The sequence below is a fragment of the Schistocerca cancellata genome, chromosome 8 (genome assembly GCF_023864275.1).
Source record: "Schistocerca cancellata isolate TAMUIC-IGC-003103 chromosome 8, iqSchCanc2.1, whole genome shotgun sequence".
Lineage (NCBI taxonomy): Eukaryota > Metazoa > Arthropoda > Insecta > Orthoptera > Acrididae > Schistocerca > Schistocerca cancellata.
The window spans coordinates 293043519-293063533 of NC_064633.1; the positions used below are offsets into that span (position 1 = coordinate 293043519).

The 20015-nt window shown below is 41.5% G+C and overlaps 1 protein-coding gene across 5 annotated transcripts in view; it reads right to left on the bottom strand.

Annotated features, from left to right (window-relative positions):
* The window catches only part of LOC126095234 (zinc finger protein 761-like), a 171309-nt gene that overhangs the window by 101177 nt on the left and 50117 nt on the right, over positions 1–20015 (bottom strand). For all 5 annotated transcript variants that reach the window (XM_049909979.1, XM_049909980.1, XM_049909982.1 and 2 more), the window contains one exon: positions 16340–16439. In XM_049909979.1, the coding sequence (XP_049765936.1) occupies positions 16340–16439 (100 nt within the window). The remainder of the gene's footprint in view (positions 1–16339; positions 16440–20015) is intronic.

Consider the following 20015-nt stretch of genomic DNA (forward strand, 5'->3'; position numbering starts at 1 on the left):
TGGCAGTTGGCTGAGCACAATGTAGGGAGACAGGCATGTGCATGTGTGCACATGTTTTCCCTACAAGCTTGAAAAATGAAGTGCATTGCGAAAGCTAGCAAAGCTCAGCACCATTTGTTTGTTTTGTATTTGCTTTAGGGTGCAAGAAACAACTGGGGTCATACGCACCCAAGTCAAAACTATAGAACACGAAGACAGAGAGGAGTTAAAAAAATGACTATACGTTGACATAACAGAAGACAGCTAAAAACAGGCACATGGAGGAAGGGCTAAAAGTGACACCATACTGAAATGGAGTTCAGAAAATAAAAATTAAATGGACATCGCCACATTGCTTTGGCACATAAAAAGTAAAATGCAGTTGACAGCCCTTGCGTCATTTGCTAAAACGGCTGATAACACAGACAGCAAGCCCATGCAGAAACAAAAACAGTAAAAAAATAGGCATTCCAACAGGAAGTGATGGACAGTTACGACTTTGCCACAATGTTGACAAAATGGTGGGGTAGTGCCACTTATAAAATAAAGATTGCTAAAAAGGCACTGCCCAATACAAAGCCCAGTTGAAATGAGCTCCTTCCAGTGGGAGGGCCAAGAGGAGGTTGTCCAAGCTCCTTGGAGAGGATTAATAATCCTGACCTCAATCCCGTGAAGGGAGGGCCACTGGTGATGCCAAAGGGACACCACCTCCTGACAGATGACCAGAGGAACTCACAGGCTGAGGTATGAGGACTGCAACCTCGGCAGCAGCATCAGCAGCCTCATTTGCTGGCAGACCGACATGACCAGGAACCCACAGAAGCATCACACTGGCAAAACCAAGAGTGAGCAAGTGACAGTTTTGCTGGACCCGCTGCCATAAGGGATGGGCAGTGTACAGCGCACACAGAATTTGAAGGGCACTGAGTGAGTCTGAGCAGAGGACACAATTGAAAAGGCTGTGTCGCCGTATGTACTTCTTGGCGATACAGGGCGAAGAGCTCGGCTGTAAATACTGAGCAGTTTTCCGGAAGCCAATATCATAAGACGGGTGCCAATGACGAAGGCACACCCAACCCCATGGTCAGTCCGAGAGCCATCAGTGTATATGAAGGTACTATCGTGAAGTTCCATGCGAGGGTCATTAAACTGAAGGCGATAAACTGAGATTGGAGAAGTGTCCTTAGGAAGCGAATGAAGGCCAAAGATAGCATGGGTCGCTTCACGAAGCCAAGTTGGTGAAGGGTTCACACCCACAGGGAAATTTGCAGGAAGTGTGAAGTTCAGCCGCCGTAGCAAGTGCCGAAGGCGGACTCCAGGAGGTAACAGAGAAGAAGGACGTGCCTCATATTGGTAATAAAAGGAATCATTTAAGGAGGAGGCATAGGATGGGTGGCCACGCATGGCAGACAAACAGCAAGCATACCTGCTGAGGAGAAAGTCACGATGGTAGAACAGTGGTAGTTCAGCAGCTTCAGCAAACAGACACTCAACTGACCTAGTGTAAAAGGTGCCCGCGGCCAAACGGATGCCACTATGGTGCATAGTATTGAGATGACGTAAGCAGGATGGATGTGCAGATGCATAAGCAAAGCACCCATATTCGAGTTTCAAATGGACAAGGGACCAGTACAAACAGAGGAGGGTGGTTCGATCAGCACCCCAGGAAGAATCATTGAGGACACATAGGACACCGAGGAAATGAGTACAGTGGACTGACAGGTAAGACACATGGGAGGACCAAGGGAGTTTCCTATCCAGCATGAGCACCGGGAATTTCGTAGTTTCAATGAACGGAAGGGCAACAGGCCCATGATGTAGAGATGGTGGGAGAAACCATTTGTGCTGCCAGAAATTCATACAGACGGTTTTGTCAGTGGAAAAGCGAAAGCTATTGTTGAGACTCTAGGAGTAAAGATGATCAAGACAGCACTAAAGATGCCATTCAGTGAGACACATGGGTGGAGAACAACAAAACATGGCAAAATTGTCAACAAAGAGTGAGCCAGAGATGCCTGGCAGGAGACAGGCCTTTATTGGGTTAATGGCGATAACAAAGAGGACAATGCTCATGACAGAACCCTGAGGGACACCAATTTCCTGGATAAAGGTGTCCAACAAGGCTGGATCCACACGCACATTGAAAACTCTGTGTTTTAAAAATTTCTGGAGGGCAGGCACCCACGGAAGCCCCACGTGTAAAGAGTACAGAGGGTACCAGTTCTCCAGCACGTGTATTAGGCCTTCTCCAAATCAAAAAACACAGCCACAGTCTGCGATTTCCACAGAAAACCAAAATCCACACTGTGCATCCGTCAGTAAATTGCGAGACTAGATCCACCACACCAGCCAGGCATGAAACATACACTCCATCACCTTTCACACACAGCTGGTGAGAGAGATGGGACAGTAGCTAGAAGGAAGGCTTTTCTCCTTGCCGAGCTTAGGTATGGGAATGATGGTGGCTTCATGCCAGAGTCCGGGAAATGTGCCCTCTGCCCAGATGCGGTTCTACGTGTTAAGCAGAAAGTGCTTGCCCACAAGAGAAAGGTGCTGCAACATCTGAATGTGGACAGCGCCTGGCTCTGGGGCAGAGGATCAGAATAAACTGAGAGCATGATCTAGCTCCCTCATAGTAAAGGCGGCATTGTAGCACTCACAATTCGGAGAAGGGAAGGTTATCACCCGAGCCTCCTCTGCTCGTTTCTGATGGAGGAAGGCAGGATGATAGTGGGAAGAGCTCAAAACTTTTGCAAAATGATGGCCCACAGTGTTGGAGATAGCAATAGGCTCCACGATGACATCATCAGCTACTGTCAGGCTGGAAATTGGGGAATGGATCTTGGTCCCAGAGAGCCATCGGAGGTTGGCCCATACGACAAAGGAAGGTGTGGAACTGTTAAAGGAACTAGTGAATGAAATCTAGCTAGCTCTTTTGCTATCCCGAAGAATGCAACAACACTTTGCACACATCTGTTTATAATGAAGGCAGTTTGCCATTGTAGGAAGGTGGTTAAAAATGCGAAGAGCATGTCTCCGTGTGAAAATTGTGTCGTGGCATGCCTCAGTCCACCAAGGAACTGGGACACAACATGGTAAAGAGGAAATGTGGGGAATGGAATGCAGCAGTAACGGTAGTGTTTGTGAGATATTCCAACTGCTCACCACAACTGGGAAAATCTTGTTCTTCGAAAGTCGCCAGGGAGGAATAAAGCTGCCAGTCAGCCTTAGGAAGCTGCCATTTGGGCATGCACGCGGATGGGGTAGGAGTCAGAAAACGAATTGTTGTTGTTGTGGTCTTCAGTCCTGAGACTGGTTTGATGCAGCTCTCCATGCTACTCTATCCTGTGTAAGCTTCTTCATCTCCCAGTACCTACTGCAACCTAAATCTTTCTGAATCTGCTTAGTGTATTCATCTCTTTGTCTCCCCCTATGATTTTTACCCTCCACGCTGCCCTCCAATACTAAATTGGTGATCCCTTGATGCCTCAGAACATGTCCTACCAACCGATCCCTTCTTCTGGTCAAGTTGTGCCACAAACTTCTCTTCTCCCCAATCCTATTCAATACTTCCTCATTAGTTATGTGATCTACCCATCTAATCTTCAGCATTCTTCTGTAGCACCACATTTCGAAAGCTTCTATTCTCTTCTTGTCCAAACTATTTACCGTCCATGTTTCACTTCCATACATGGCTACACTCCATACAAATACTTTCAGAAATGACTTCCTGACACTTAAATCTATACTCGATGTTAACAAATTTCTCTTCTTCAGAAACGCTTTCCTTGCGATTGCCAGTCTACATTTTATATCCTCTCTACTTCGACATCATCAGTTATTTTGCTCCCCAAATAGCAAAACTCCTTTACTACTTTAAGTGTCTCATTTCCAAATCTAATACCCTCAACGTCACCCGACTTAATTCGACTACTAGGGGCAAGCTGGGCAGTGCCAAGGATAGGTTCAAATGGGAATAGGTGTGTGAGGAGTCGGAAAGGAAAGTGGGTGCTCCAATGTTAAGGCAGAAGAGGTTATGTTGGTTAAGGATGTCAGCCAAGACGGTACCTCTCTGACAGGTTCTGGGAGAACCTCAAAGGGGATGATACACAGTAAATTCACTGAGTAACAAGAACAGAGGAGGTAGCTGCCCAATAAGCTGAAGGAAGTCTGCCCTGTTTCAGTGTATGATGGAGGGGCATAAATGGTACAGAGGGAAAAAGTAAGGTATGGAAGGAAAAGGCGATCTGCAACAGCTTGAAGATTGGTGTGATCTGTCTGTGGTGACATCATCGAAGAGGATCTTCAAGTTGGCAGAGGAGAAGACTCAGATGTTGTTTGGCTGGAGGGACAGAGGAAGTCTTCAAGCGAGTACTCCTTCTGTCCCTTCCGGCCTACCAGTTTGTAGGTAGTGGCTTCACCCCTTAACATGAGAGTTTGATGACTTGTTGCACAGCTGGATGGACGGGATGGCAATTATACCTTGACAATGGGTGATTTCACAACCTCAGAGCTGAATTGGAGGTCACATGTCTTCGTGGTCATGTGCTTCATGGAGCCAGGGGTAACAAGAACTGAGCTCTATGTGCCAGATGGGAGAACACAGGGTTTGCGACTAGCCAGTAACTTGCGAGTGACTGGGTAAGGCACTTTTTCCTTTACCCGGATCTCTTTAACAACCTGCTCATGAATATACACGGGACAATCCAGGGAGGAGGAGGCAACATAGGTGGCATGACCGCCATTGCAGTTGATACAGCGGGGAGAAGGAGGTGGACAATAGCCCTCGTGCGCATCCCTACCACAGGTGCCACATTTGGCTGGGTGTCGATAAGACATTCTAGTGTGGTTGTAACAATGACACTGGTACCAGCACATTGGGTTAAATATACAGATGGACTGTGATAATTTCATACCCTGCTTTGAGCTTGGATGGAAGCACCACTCTATCAAAGGTGAGAAAAAGAGTGCAGGTGGACAAAAATGGGGAATCTACCTTTTTCATTGCATGATGGACAGAAGTGACACCCTGCTCAGAGTGGTAAGATTGGATTTCAGCCTCAGTTAGACCATCAAGCAGCCTGGCATAAATTACACCACAGGAAGAATTCAATGTTCTATGGGCCTTGACATGAACAGGGCAACTGTGGAGAAGTGAGGCAGCAAGCAGTTATTGTGCATGAGAATCAGAAGTGGTCCCCAACATCAAAGTGCCATTCTGCAAATGAGAGCAGGATTTTACAAGGCCAGCAATTGCACAAACACCTTTCTGAATAATAAACGGATTTACCATGGCGAAGGACTGACCGTCTTCAGTATGTGAGACCACAAGGAACTTTGGTGCAGAAGGTTGGGTCTTTGGATCATTAGCTTCATTATGTTACATTTTGTAGATGTTGAGTGGGAATATGACTGACTCATCGCGATGAAATCCCCCATGATTGCCAGCATCTCCGATGGTGTGCTCCTTCCAACTGGGGGCTCCCTTCACAAGGGGGCGCACCCATCTTAGGCGATTGTTCACACCTAAGGTCACACCTCCCAAACACCTGACAGAGGGACAAATTGACAATATGGGGAGGTTACAGCTCAGGCAATCACCTCTCAATGGGACTGGCCTGTACCATCACATACATGCAAACCCTACCTGCCAACCCGTGGCTGGGGATTACACGTTACCCAGTCACCTGTTACATGTCAGATGCATGGGCTGGCCTTCAGGAGAGGACAGGGAGGAAGAAGAAAAAAAGGGATCCTCAAATGCTCAAGTGGAGGAACGAGAGGAGGAGGGAAACAAAGAAAGGAAAAGGGAGCAAAAAACAATGGTGAGACTGTTCATACATCAGCGAAAGAATGCGTACACTCCCAGTAATACTGCACACATGTTCCCCAGGGAGGGGAAAAAGAATAGCAAGAGGATAGACATGCAGCACAGATGGGAAAAAATGCTGCAAAGGCTGTGGCCCCTGGTAGCCAAGCATGAGCCCACCAAAGAGTGGCGAGCTCCCTAGGGGGACCTTAGTTTGTGTACCTATCAATGATACAGCCCTTCTGCCTTTAAGTGAGTCACGTCTTTTATTCCTAAATAATTCATAATTATCAATCAGAACTTTCTATACATTATAATTTGCATATATTGTTTGAGAGACTGACTGGCCTACAGCCGTCAATGGAAGTTAGGTCTTTGCCTGTCTCTGAGATTGTCCCACTGCTGCAAAAGGAAAGAAATTGTAAGCTAGAAAACATTGAAAATCATGATCAGGTAGTTTTCTGATCCATATTCAAGTGCTGAATCATTTGACCGTGATCAAGTCAGGGCCTGGGGCTGTGTCACATGACCCTCGTTCAGTGGAGTGCTTGTTATATGACTCAAGGCAGTACACAGTAAAAGACAGGTAGGCTTCTTCCAGCTGATGTTTACACATCTGGGACATTGAAGAGTAGATAGCAGATGGTGTCACCACCTCAAAGTGGATTGGAAAGTGTTTGGAAAGGCCTCTGATGCCTTGTGGAATCCATATAATTCTATAACGTGTTTGCAGTTTAGGTATCTCTTTTTTTTATTTATATTATACCTTAGATCCCTACAAGAAAACACTGTACCTAGTGGTTGGAAGAAATCATAGGTCACACCTGCCTGATAGGAGACCAGCAGAAGTGATCCACAGGGCTACTGCCCAATCTCATTGACACATCTATCTGCTGTGGAATTCGCGTCATACTCTGAGTTCAAATGACTTATCTTTAACACAATGACCTCCTTCACAAAATTAGAAGCTGAGATCACTTGATGTGAAATAGATTATTTCATGATCAGTTTTGACAGAAGCTACCTGTCATCCTCAGATCTACAATGTATGGACAGAATAACATTAATGCAGTCATCTGCAGGATTGTACAACAATTATACACAAGGAAGTGTATTATGTGAATAATAAAAATTACATACCTCTCAGAAATATAATTACACATCAGTCTCGTTGACATACTGAGAATATGCTCCACTTATAACACTACAGCTCCACACTGATTTGTCAGACATATAAAACTTGCTATATCCATAGCACTAATAAGGATTACAGGGGCAAAAACAGGTACATCAGTACAGATAATGCATCGATGACAACTCAGAAAGACTGAGCCAATGCACTTTAGAGCACATGTTCAGTGGTTTCAAGCTCGGTCACCAGGTGGCACCACCACACTAAGGCAACAATGAGCACTCGATTATTGAAAAGACTGTACTAGCCAACTACTTATATAATAAAAATTCTGAAACATATTATATAACAAAACTGTAGGCAGGAATGTAGTTCCGTCTGGAAAACAAATACTGACATGGCTCATAGCACAAAACAAATACATAATGAGGCACAGGGTCGAATAGCTTACAGACATCTATGATTACTATACCTGTATATAGGTATTACATGCACATGATTATAGGCTCTTACCTAGAGCAAGAGAGATTATTACATTATGTGAATGACAGCCAGTAAATGGAAGCATACATCCTTCGATACAACATAGGCACATAATGTAGAATAACAGTTATAAACTGGGAACTACCAAAACAACTGGATAAGTTTGGATAATGAGAAAAATTATAAGCAATGAATGATATCTTCATAAGGTAAATAAACTAAACAACCAAGGACCGGGCTGGAAGGAGGAGGAGGGGGAGGGGGGATAGTTGAAAAGAAATTTTAGAGAACAAGCGAAATAATAAAGTTATCAACAGTAACAAATAAGCATGGGCATGGCACAAAATATAACATAAACTGTCCACAAACAAATGTAGGGTCATATAGATACAGATATACATATAATGTGGGCTCACAACCAGAGCAAAAGAGATTATTACATTATATAATTGATAGCTAGTAAATGGAAACATCTGAACATAGTCACTACTGATTAATAACAAAACAATTGGATAACACTGGATTCGTGAGAACATTGTGAACAGTGGAGGATACTTTCATAAGATAAGTAACCCAAAAACCCAAATGGGGGGGGGGGGGGGGGGAGTTTGAAGATGGGGAGCGGAAAGGGCAGAGGGAAAAGTGACGGGGGGAGGGAATGGGGCTGCAGGAGGGAAGAAGGATGGGGATAAAAAAATGATGTTTTTGGGAACAGCCGCTCATTCAACCTACTGACTTACTAATACTTTTCCCCATAGTCAATCCTATATTTACTATTATAATTTATGATAATCAGCATATTTTGCCTTCACAATTTTCTCAAAATGATATAACTTATGACATGAATTCTTTACAAACCTTATCTTACTATTTATTGAAATGATGATGAGTGAAGATGGCAGTGTTTTAGAAGTTTTTGTTGGTGTGATATACCCAAATAAATGCAGGCACTTTTGATGGGATTGGGGGGGGTACTAACAAAATTTGGCCAATTTGCAGCTTGAAGTCTGATAGGAAAAATTCCAGATTGGGACCATCCATATTTAGGGTAGTCTGGTAGAGTGCCCTGTCCTATTATGTTATCAGCCAGCTGAACTCCAAACTGAATAAAACAAGGTTTTTTTCTTATCACTTTGTTTAGCAGGACATATTACTTTAAAATCCCAATGTAAAAGAAAATTTTCTTATATTCTCTGCCATATCTTCACATGAGAGGGAAAGACGGCAACTGCTGGTCCTGTATGTCAACTGTGTTCATTGAATTTTTGCAGTGTGTAATTGCTTGGGGCTTCTGGACTGGGGATTTGGTTTCCCTATCAGTTTTTCTTGTTGCTGTCATACTGATATCCATATGGATAGTGAATAGAATATTTACTTCTTTTTCATCCATCTGTTTCAGAGCCATGAGCTTATGTGAGAATAATACAGGAGTCTCTCCTTTTTTTGTTAAGATTTTTGGAACTGGTCTGGCATATTTTGGCTTGTGGATCTGACTGCCCCTAAGACATTTGAGCTCCTGTCAGTGAAGAGGAATTTTACCAGTTGTGAATACACATGGTCTGACAATTGTCCAAATACGATTGCATGAGGTCCATAACCAACTGCTTCCGTTCCACTACTTGTGATTTCTTTATTGCTTGGCTCAGCTTTTTTATTCCTGTATAAATATGAAGTCCTGAATAGTAGTCACTCTCTGACACACACATTTTGAAGAACTTTATTCTGAAATACATCCTTTTTTGAAGATTGAATTTGATGTAACGAAGTCTACCTCTGAATTTCATGAGGCTTTTGTCAATTACAATATCTTCTTAAGGATAACAAACACTTTGGAAATCTTGTTTGAGAGAGTCAATAACAAGTTGACTGTTTAATCTTGTTCAGGCGGTCTACACGGTCAGCGTTTTTATTATTTACAAAATAAAGGAACCTAGACATATGTAAGAATATTCTATATGGCATGATGTCAGAAAAGAAATTAATTTTTTATGGACCAGTATGACTGAAGCATTGGCTTCTTCCCCCGTGCCACAAGAATACATAAAGCAAAATATGCTTGAATTTCATCAGATTTAGTCAGAAACAAGCACTGTTTGATTTCGAAGGAGGACATTTTTTATAACAATCTGTTGCTTTATCTATTTGTTCTAGTGCCACATCCTCCCAGAAAGACACATGAGCCGTATTTCTGTACACATCTCAGCAGGTTAGTTGTTGAGGCAGATGTCAATCCTAAGGTTTAAAGACATTAGTAGAACCAGAAAATGGAATTTTGGAAAGTTTATCCTAATTTATTCCCCATCTCCATTTTTCTACCTTCTGTATTTTGGCAACACTCGCACCTGTTGCTGCAACAGCACTGTCACTATCTGTTTCATTTACTTCACTGCCATCACCAGTATCATTTACCTCACTGTCTTCATTATTAGAACTTTCTGAAACATCGCTGTCACTTTTATTCAATAGACTTTCGATTTCCTCATCTGAGAGAAACTTTTTACAGTAGGGCATTCCTTGCAACTACATAGCTAGTGAAAAGCTCTGAAAAAAACTGCTTATAAATCACAAAATATCAAAAGAAATCTAAAGCGTCATAGACCACTAAATAGATCAATTTCTCAACTTTTCGATGGTATATAACATCTCATGCCACCTACTGACAGGAAAGAAGAAACACTGAGAAGAAGCTGTAGCTGCTCAGCCCATCTCACAGCTAGCAATGTCATAACAGACTTGAAACCTGCAGCTGGCTGTGGAAGTGGGTGGGTTAAATACCGTAAAAAGGGCCATCAGTCCCTGAAGTGTTATAACTGAAGTATCTAAGCTTAACAAAAAAGGATTCATCAGTGCAGCCTTTTATCTGTTATAAAAAGGAACACCATTTAAAATATTATAATTGTTGCACCTGAGATTAGTACAAAATTATACAACAGAACAGCCTTAAGGGTGCATCACATTATTCAAATAAACTGAAAGATTAGAATTAAAGAATGTTGCTTGTATACCAGTAAACCTTTTGTATTATATCTGTATGCTACCATAAACTTTAATTATGTAGTGAACTGTGTTACACTAACCAGGGGCACTGGCTACAGGTCTCATGACAGTTAGAATGTCCAGGTCAAGGTAGGTGACACTCATGGGCTCTATAGCAGCCACACAGGAATGTCAAGTATAAACCCAGACCATCAGGAGGCACACTGTGAGCTACGGACCACAAGGTACCTCACCAGGCATCAGCAGTAGGTCACTGGCTGCACCACAAAATCATGCCTCCACCCAAGCCATAATTGTATTTAGATGGAACCACTGAAGAGGCAGAGTTCATTTCTTGTTATCCCTATTGTAATCACAGCTTTTGCAAGTTAATTGTGATCTCAGTGCCAGTTTTCTAACTGGTAAGTGGCATGGCATTATCATGCAACAGTAAAACATTGTGTTTTTGTTGATGTTGTTAAATGCAGTACATTTGAGCATTAAGTTTTTTTTTTAAAGATTCATTCACTGTTGCGTGTTTGTCAGCCAATATCAGATTGTCAGTCTCTACATTTTGTCAGGAGTCTGTGCAGTGCTCAGTATGTCACTTTGTAGGAAGTCCTGAGTAATGGTGTTATCCTTTCACCAGATAAACTGCTTGCCCAACAACTAACTGTATCGTGACCACCACCATCATCCCCATACACCTTCTTCAACCTACTGTGAACACTTGTCACTGTCTCATTCTCACAGCACAGGAACTTATACAACTCCACACTGCTTCAGACGAACATCAAGTGCAGCAGCCATCTTGACAGAGTGCGAAGACAAAGCAAATTGCAGAAACAAGTTGAATTAAATTTGTATATAAGTGGGAAGAATGCTTCTATGACCCTGATGATAGCAAAGGCATATAAAAAAATTATTTACCAAAAATGTAGTGCTTTCTTTTGGAGTGATCTTCGTACTGTATAATACACTTATGCTCCATTTATTTTGAATTATTTTCTTTATTCTAATTTTTCATGCATGTACTATTTACATCTGCTTCCTTGGGAGCACTTCTTAAGCATTTCTTAGTATTCACTACAATTTCTTTTTTCGGGGAGGGGGGCACAGAACAATTGCGGATATTTGTTAAAGAATTCTTTAAAAAGTAATAATAACTAAACAGTCATTAATACTCACTGTGTATTTTAACTCTTTTTGTTTTTTAATATTATTGATAACTTTCATGTAGAATACCATTTTTGGTGACTTAGAAATGAAGATGATATTGCTGTTACCAAATGTGATATTCTAGCTATCAAACAAGATTTACCAATAAGGATTTCCTAAATATGTACATTTATTAATATTATAGTTTTTTAAATTATTATTCTATGATCTGTTTAAGTATTCTGTATACAGTTACATGATATCATGTTTTTACCTTGTAATTAGCAGCAACTTAATTCCCTCCATCCCTCTTCTCCCTCTCCCCCAACCTGCTCTTTTTCAAATGTCTGTATTTTGAGAGCAAAAGAAAATGTTAAATCAAATTAAAAATTAGGTTACACTTATTCCTCATCATCATCATCATCATCATCATCATCATCATCATTTAAGACTGATTATGCCTTTCAGCGTTCAGTCTGGAGCATAGCCCCCCTTATGCAGTTCCTCCATGATCCCCTATTCAGTGCTAACATTGGTGCCTCTTCTGATGTTAAACCTATTACTTCAAAATCATTCTTAACCGAATCCAGGTACCTTCTCCTCGGTCTGCCCCGACGTCTCCTACCCTCTACTGCTGAATCCATGAGTCTCTTGGGTAACCTTGCTTCTCCCATGCGTGTAACATGACCCCATCATCTAAGCCTGTTCGCCCTGACTGCTACATCTAAAGAGTTCATTCCCAGTTTTTCTTTGATTTCCTCATTGTGGACACCCTCCTGCCATTGTTCCCATCTACTAGTACCTGCAATCATCCTAGCTTCTTTCATATCCGTAACCTCAACCTTGTTGATAAGGTAACCTGAATCCACCCAGCTTTCGCTCCCATACAACAAAGTTGGTCGAAACATTGAACGGTGCACAGATAACTTAGTCTTGGTACCGACTTCCTTCTTGCAGAAGAGAGTAGATCATAGCTGAGCGCTCACTGCATTAGCTTTGCTACACCTCGCTTCCAGTTCTTTCACTATGTTGCCATCCTGTGAGAATATGCATCCTAAGTACTTGAAACCATCCACCTGTTATAACTTTGTTCCTCCTATTTGGCACTCAATCCATTTATATTTCTTTCCCACTGACATTACTTTCGTTTTGGAGATGCTAATCTTCATACCATAGTCCTTACATTTCCGATCTAGCTCTGAAATATTACTTTGCAAACTTTCAATCGAATCTGCCATCACAACTAAGTCATCCGCATACGCAAGACTGCTTATTTTGTGTTCACATATCATAATCTCACCCAGCCAGTCTATTGTTTTCAACATATGATCCATAAATAATATGAACAACAGTGGAGACAGGTTGCAGCCTTGTCTTACCCCTGAAACAACTCTGAACCATGAACTCAATTTACTGTCAACTCTAACTGCTGCCTGACTATCCATGTAAAGACCTTTAATTGCTTGCAAAAGTTTGCCTCCTATTCCATAATCTTGTAGAACAGACAATAACTTCCTCCTAGGAACCCGGTCATATGCCTTTTCTAGATCTATAAAGCATAGATACAATTCCCTGTTCCACTCATAACACTTCTCCATTATTTGCCGTAAGCTAAAGATCTGGTCCTCACAACCTCTAAGAGGCCTAAACCCACACTGATTTTCATCCAATTGGTCCTCAACTAATACTCGCATTTTCCTTTCAACAATACCTGAGAAGATTTTACCCACAATGCTGATTAAAGAGATACCTCTGTAGTTGTTACAATCTTTTCTGTTTCCATGTTTAAAGATTGGTGTGATTACTGCTTTTTTCCAGTCTGATGGAACCTGTCCCAACTCCCAGGCCATTTCAATTATCCTGTGTAGCCATTTAAGACCTGACATTCCACTGTATTTGATGAGTTCCGACTTAATTTCATCCACCCCAGCCGCTTTATTGCACTGCAATCTATTGACCATTTTTTCCACTTCCTCAAATGTGATCCTATTTCCATCATCATTCCTATCCCATTCTACCTCGAAATCTGAAACATTACTGATCGCATTTTCACCTCCATTGAGCAACTCTTCAATAATTATACCCTCCATCTGCCCAAGGCATCCACAGGATTCACCAGCAGATTTCCTGACCTGTCCAAAATACTTGTCATTTCCTTCTTACCTCCCTTTCGAAGACTGCTAATTACACACGTGTGTCCCTCACAGCCTTCCTGAATTCCTGATCTGTTATTATATAGTCAATGACAGATCTGGTTCCCCTGCCTTCCCAAGTATACCGATGAATGTTCTTATGTTTAAAAAAGGAGTTTGTGATTACTAAGCCCATACTGGCATAGAAATCCAAGAGTTGTTTCCCGTTCCTGTTGGCCTCCATATCCTCTCCAAATTTACCCATAACCTTTTCATACCCTTCTGTTCGATTTCCAATCCTGGCGTTAAAATCACCCATGAGCAGAACACTGTCCTTGTCCTTTACTCTAACAACTACATCACTGAGTGCCTCATAAAAACTATCCATCTTATCTTGATCTGTCCCTTCACAATGTGAATATACTGACACAATCCTAATTTTCTTGCTAGACACTGTCAAATCTATCCACATCAGTCGTTCGTTTACATACCTTATTGCAACTACGCTGGGTTCCATTTCTTTCCTGATGTAAAGCCCTACACCCCATTGTGCTATTCCTGCTTTGATTCCTGACACGTAGACCTTGTATTCTCCCAATTCCTCTTCTTTCTCACCCCTTACCCGAATGTCACTAACAGCTAAAACGTCCAGCCCCATCTTACTTGCAGCCTCTGCCAGCTCTACCTTCTTCCCAGAGTAGCCCCCATTGATATTAATAGCTCCCCATCTCATTACCATTTGTTTGCCAAGTCGTATCTTAGGAGTCCCTGGTTTGTCAGTTAGAGGTGGGACTCCGTCGCCTCCAAAGGTCCGAGGCATTTTGCTCTGATTGTTGCCACCATCACATTTAAAGTACCAGGGAAGCAGGTTGCTAGCCTTACTTGCCTATTATTCCTTACAGAATAAATCAGTTATTCATGCAAAATTACCGATAGCTTGATAGCCTAACTTTAAGCATCATTATACATTTTGCAATTTTGTTTCTTTTACGTTTTCTGTGGAATGACACAGTCTGGTGTGTTATGCAAGTTTCAATCATTATGTTTCTTATTCCACTTTTTTCCTTTTTTGAGATTCCTCTTTTTCTTCTGAATCCATTTCACAGTGAAACTTTAGGAGATCTTAAATGTCAAGTGTGATTTTTTGTGAGAGATGTGAGGCCATTTTTTTCTTTTCTTTTTTTTTTCTTTATTTACAGTTATTTCCAACTTTGGTGAGTGGCACTCCCTTTCTGACAGATTTTGACAGCAAAACTGAGTGTGTGTTGATTGTAATGGACGTGGCTGGTGCAGGAGATTTACAGTGTCTTACAGGACAGGACAGATAGTGACAGTGCTGTTGCAGCAACAGGTGCGAGTGTTGCCAAAATACAGGACAGTACTGTACAGTACAAACCTATTCACAGAAGTGATAGTGTTCAGTGCGGAATAACAATGATTACTTATATGCTAAATGAATTTTATACAAATGTTCTAATGTGCTGTGATATTTAGTGCAAATAAATGCCAGAGTGCATTGTTTGTAACAATGACTTTAAATTAACAAAAAAATAGAAAAACAAATCCTGCTCTTAGCCAATCCTAAACAATAAGTCACTATAATTAGTGGTAATGTCTGTCATGTTTGTTAGCTATGAAACATAACAAATTAATATGGCACTATTCAGCTTGTGCGATAGGTGGGCAACATTATTAAGGTGTATGGTGGCGAGTACTTTGCATATCACCATCAACTCCCCCCTTTCCTCTTCCAGTCAAAAATGGTCCGCACAACCCCTTTCTTGCAGCCCCTGCCACTGGATTGGGTTAAGTATCTATGTGATGTTTTCACTCACACTAAATGAACCTGTGATGAAACAAACTGCTGTTCTTTGGAACGTCTCTACTTCCTCTATCAATATTATCTCGTTCAGATCCCAGACTGATGAGCACTAGTCAAATATTGGTTTTATAAGCTACCCCTTTTGTGACTGGACTACATTTCCCAACGAATTCTCCAACAAATCTCAGTCTAGCATCTGCCTTACCTACGATTAGTTTTAGCTGATCATTCCACTCTAAATCATTCTGAATGCATACTCCCTGACATTTAATGGATGTGACTGCTTCCAGTGATCGTTCCATAATCATGCAACTATACAATAATGGATCTTTCTGCCTATTTATGTGCAATAAGTAACATTTTTGTATTTTTATGATCAACTGCCAATTTCTGTACCAAGTTCAATCCTCAGCAGGTATTCCAATATTTTGCTGTAATTTCCTAGGGTTCTAACTTCTCTGTATACAGCAACATCATCTGCGAAAAGCCTTACTGAACTTCCAACATTACCCACTAGGTCACTGATATGCAGGAAGAGAGATGCCAACTACCCTGCATACTTACTAAGTTTGATGAACCAGTATCAAGCGAGGAATCTAGGAATACGCCATGCTCCATACATGAACATAATAGGAAGTAACCGTAATGTGATACAATGGGAAGTAACCTCAGCCATACACTTCCCAATGGTTTCCAAAGCGTAGGTGTTTGGCCAAAACTGGTTGTGTGCCCTGACTTGATTTTTTAATAATATCTAAAAGCTGTAATCAATTGGCACCTTAAAATAATTGACAATCAACATATCTTATGGATGAAGAGTAAAACACAGATGAAAGAAAGTTACCTACTTTCATATGTTCCAGGCATTAGTCTTTCTTTGATCTTTGAAATGGCGACTGCTTTTACATTTTCTGGTGCTGATTCCAGTTTCTTGAAAAGAACTTCAACCTGGAATTTTTTAAAAGTACATTTGAGTAAACACAACAAGTACCAAGAAATGGAAAACAGAATTATACAAATGCCACTCATTACAGAAGTACTGTATTTGACTGCATCTGGAAAATAAAAGATAATGACTGTGCATTGTCATCTACGGACCTCAAATGAAAAACATTTCCTGAATTAACATACTTAGCCATTCACAGTGTACCAGAATTACTGAAATTATTAATGACTTGATGGGTGCAACCCTCTCAGAAGTTAAGGAGAAATGTTCTGTGTACATGAGACAGGATGATTTTTCATCTACTGATTCACACTTCCTTTTGTAAATGCAATATCTCAGTCACACCCTGTATAGGCATATCACACAACTGATGTTCATGACAGGAGAGAAGTAGCAGAAGATTGAATGACTGAGTTTTGAGAGGCATGAACAGTGAGATCCAGTTCCATTTATGGTGGGGTAAACAGTTTTAATCTCTCAGGAAGTTCCTTAGCATATGATATGAAATGTACTGTCTGGAACAAATTCAAGAAATTACAGATAAAGTTCACCTAAAGGTACTGTAATTTTATGGCATGAATACAAGGGGTTATCATAAAGTTCTAACTATCACCTAGAAATTATTATCTTATCAGTACAACATTTTGTATCCCTCAACTGCATCATGTGGAAAATATCAGTCAACTGTCTCCTTTTTCTCCCAGGGAGTGCCAGATGTGACAGAGAAAATTGAGGTTTGTAGTGTGATAAAGTTCCTGCATTTGAAGGGTAACAGTGGCTTGGAAACCCATGATGAAATATGGGCTGTTTATGGAAATGACTGCCCATCTTACGACGCTATTGTGAGATATAAAAGGAATTTCCAACCTGGTCAGCTGTCCCTGACAGACAAGTCAGGAGCACAAGTGTAGCCAGGAAGGTCATGCTTTCAGTTTTTTGGGGCTGTCATAGAGTTATGAGGTAACGGGTGAGTTGCGGCGCCCTGGGAATATTCTAAGTCCATCCAGCTGTGTGGCTGCGAATTCCGCTGTGACGAGGATGGTGCTTTGTGGCAATGAAGGAGATGTGTATGCCGAGAGTGCCAAAGGTGGCAGACTTTGTGAAAGCATCATGGCAGACATTTCACAGTTCGTTCAGAAATTAATAGTAGCCAGATGAATCATGACACCTGAAAAAGAAACATGTACATTAATATTATTTGCACGATGATTCTGGTGGTGTAATCAGATTTTCAAAATCTTTAAAGTTTAATATCTGACTGTAAATTAGACAAGTAACACCCACCAACGAATTTCCAAAATGTAAACAGTTCATCTGATTTCATCGATCGACGAGTCTAAGGAAAGCTATTAGTGTGAAACTAAACTGGTATAAATTACAGGCATGTAACTTGAATAGTACATGAGTTATTGGAGGTTAAAGTGGCTGATTACTGTCGATTGTGTCAGGCCATAAGTACTCCACAGTTACACGAGAAAACGGTAGCAGCACGCTTAAAATATATTTATTCATCTATGTCTTTGTTTATATCCGATATGTGCTATTCATGAAGAAATTGGTTAAATATTCACTGTGTTTTAGAAAGCACAGAGACATTAGGCAACTGGCCTACCTTTTGTTTCATTCCTTTGATATATGTTTGTTTAATTTGTTTATGTATCTAATAATGTGTGTTAGAGCATGTTTATGGTCCAGCCATAGGAATATTTATTTAATTTCAAGTTATTTAAATAAATCCAGTATTTGGTATGTGGTTCATTATGTTTGTGTGGGTGTGTTGGCATGGAGACATGGTGCGAGAACTCTAGCCAATCACAGTGCTCATGAATGGGGAGACTGGATGGAAGGAGTTCGGGTGAGGGGTGCTGGGAGTGCGGCAGTGCTGGATAGTCGACAGGACATGGGAGGTGCTGGACGTGAAGGCGCGATGTACGGTCGCAGGAAAGACTTGGAGAGTGTGGAGTGGTTTGTGCATGATAGCGGGAGATAAAAATACTTCAGAGTGCCGACTTGTGGACCTGTGAGAACTCTGTGGCTTTTGCAGTGAAGACGTGGTATGCGTTTAGAAGTGAATATCTCGCGAGCTATGTTGTTGTTCATAACTAATTATGTGAAGTAGGAATCTATTGTTTCCCTGTTATTCAACTTATATTTTATTTAATTGCTGGACCATCAACACCAATAAGTGTTTTGCAGAAATATACCGCATTCTCAAAAGTACTTCTACTGTTGTACTCATCATTTAAAGTCGTTAAGATAGTACCTGCAGATTTTATTTAATTGCAATCTTTCACGTATAAATTTATATGTTACATTCATCATTCGCAATTGCCAAGTGATAGAAACCTTTGACCATTTTATTCATGTGTGTATTCTTATCGTATACTGTAGACTCAGCAAAATTGGCCTGTAATGCGGCAGCTATGTATCCCAGCCCCTAGACAATGAGACCAGCCAAAACATAATATTTCAACACTGTGTTGGAGGGTGCGTAATTATTTGAAAGCCCAGAGTGTCATCCTCACATTACCTTGCCAAGGGTCAAGCCATCACAGGCAGACACTAAAGCGATCTACTGGAAAAGCTACATGAAACTATGATTAAGAAATGCCACCATATGCTCTCCTGAGACATTCATCTTCAGGCTGATACTGCACCGGCTCATTCATCTAAAGTTACAGTTGATGAAACAAGGGCATGTGGTTGGTTGGTTTGGGGTATAAAGGGACCAAACTAAGAGTCATCAGTCCCTTTTTCCTGGCGCAAGCGAGGCTCAGGGTACAAAAACACCCAACACCATACCTAAAAAGAAAATGAATGGAATGCACAAAAAATGGGGAAAACATACATGCAAGGAAATGTGGAAGAAGGTATTAAAACCATACAGCATATGGTCTGGGCTGGCTGATCACAATAATAAAAGAGGATGAGCCAGCCACTCTGCAACACATTAAAATGTCCACCCCAAAAAGACAAGGCAAGATGAACACCTGTAGGGAAAAGACGACCACCAAGACAAATAAATGCAAAGAAAGTGTGACAGAGTTAAAACAGAGAGAGGGTGGCGACCTCAGAGAGAAGGTTAAACGCCCACCTTTAGATATTATGACAAAAAAAAAACCTCACAAATAAAACGCAAAACTAAATCTGCTGTCGCCCAACACCGAAGGTAGGGTGCTGGGGAGATTGAAAGTCCGCCACAGAGTGGCTAAAAGTGGGCAGTCCAGCAAGATGTGAATGACAGTCATATGTGAGCCACAGTGACACTGAGGTGGGTCCTCGTGATGGAGGAGGTAGCCATGTGTTAGCCACGTATGGCCAATGCAGAGCCAGCAGAGAACCACAGACTCCCTGCAAGAGACCCACATGGAGGCATAATAATCATTGCAGGTCAGTTACAGGGATGCCGGTCTCCAGAAGAGGTTTCCGTGTAGCCTGTTTGGCCAGCCTGTCGGCAAGTTCATTTCCTGGGACTCCGAAGCGGCCTGGCATCCACACAAACACCACAAAACGAATGGACCGTTCCAGGGCATAGATGAACTAATGGATGGTCGCTACCAAAGGATGGCGGGGGTAGC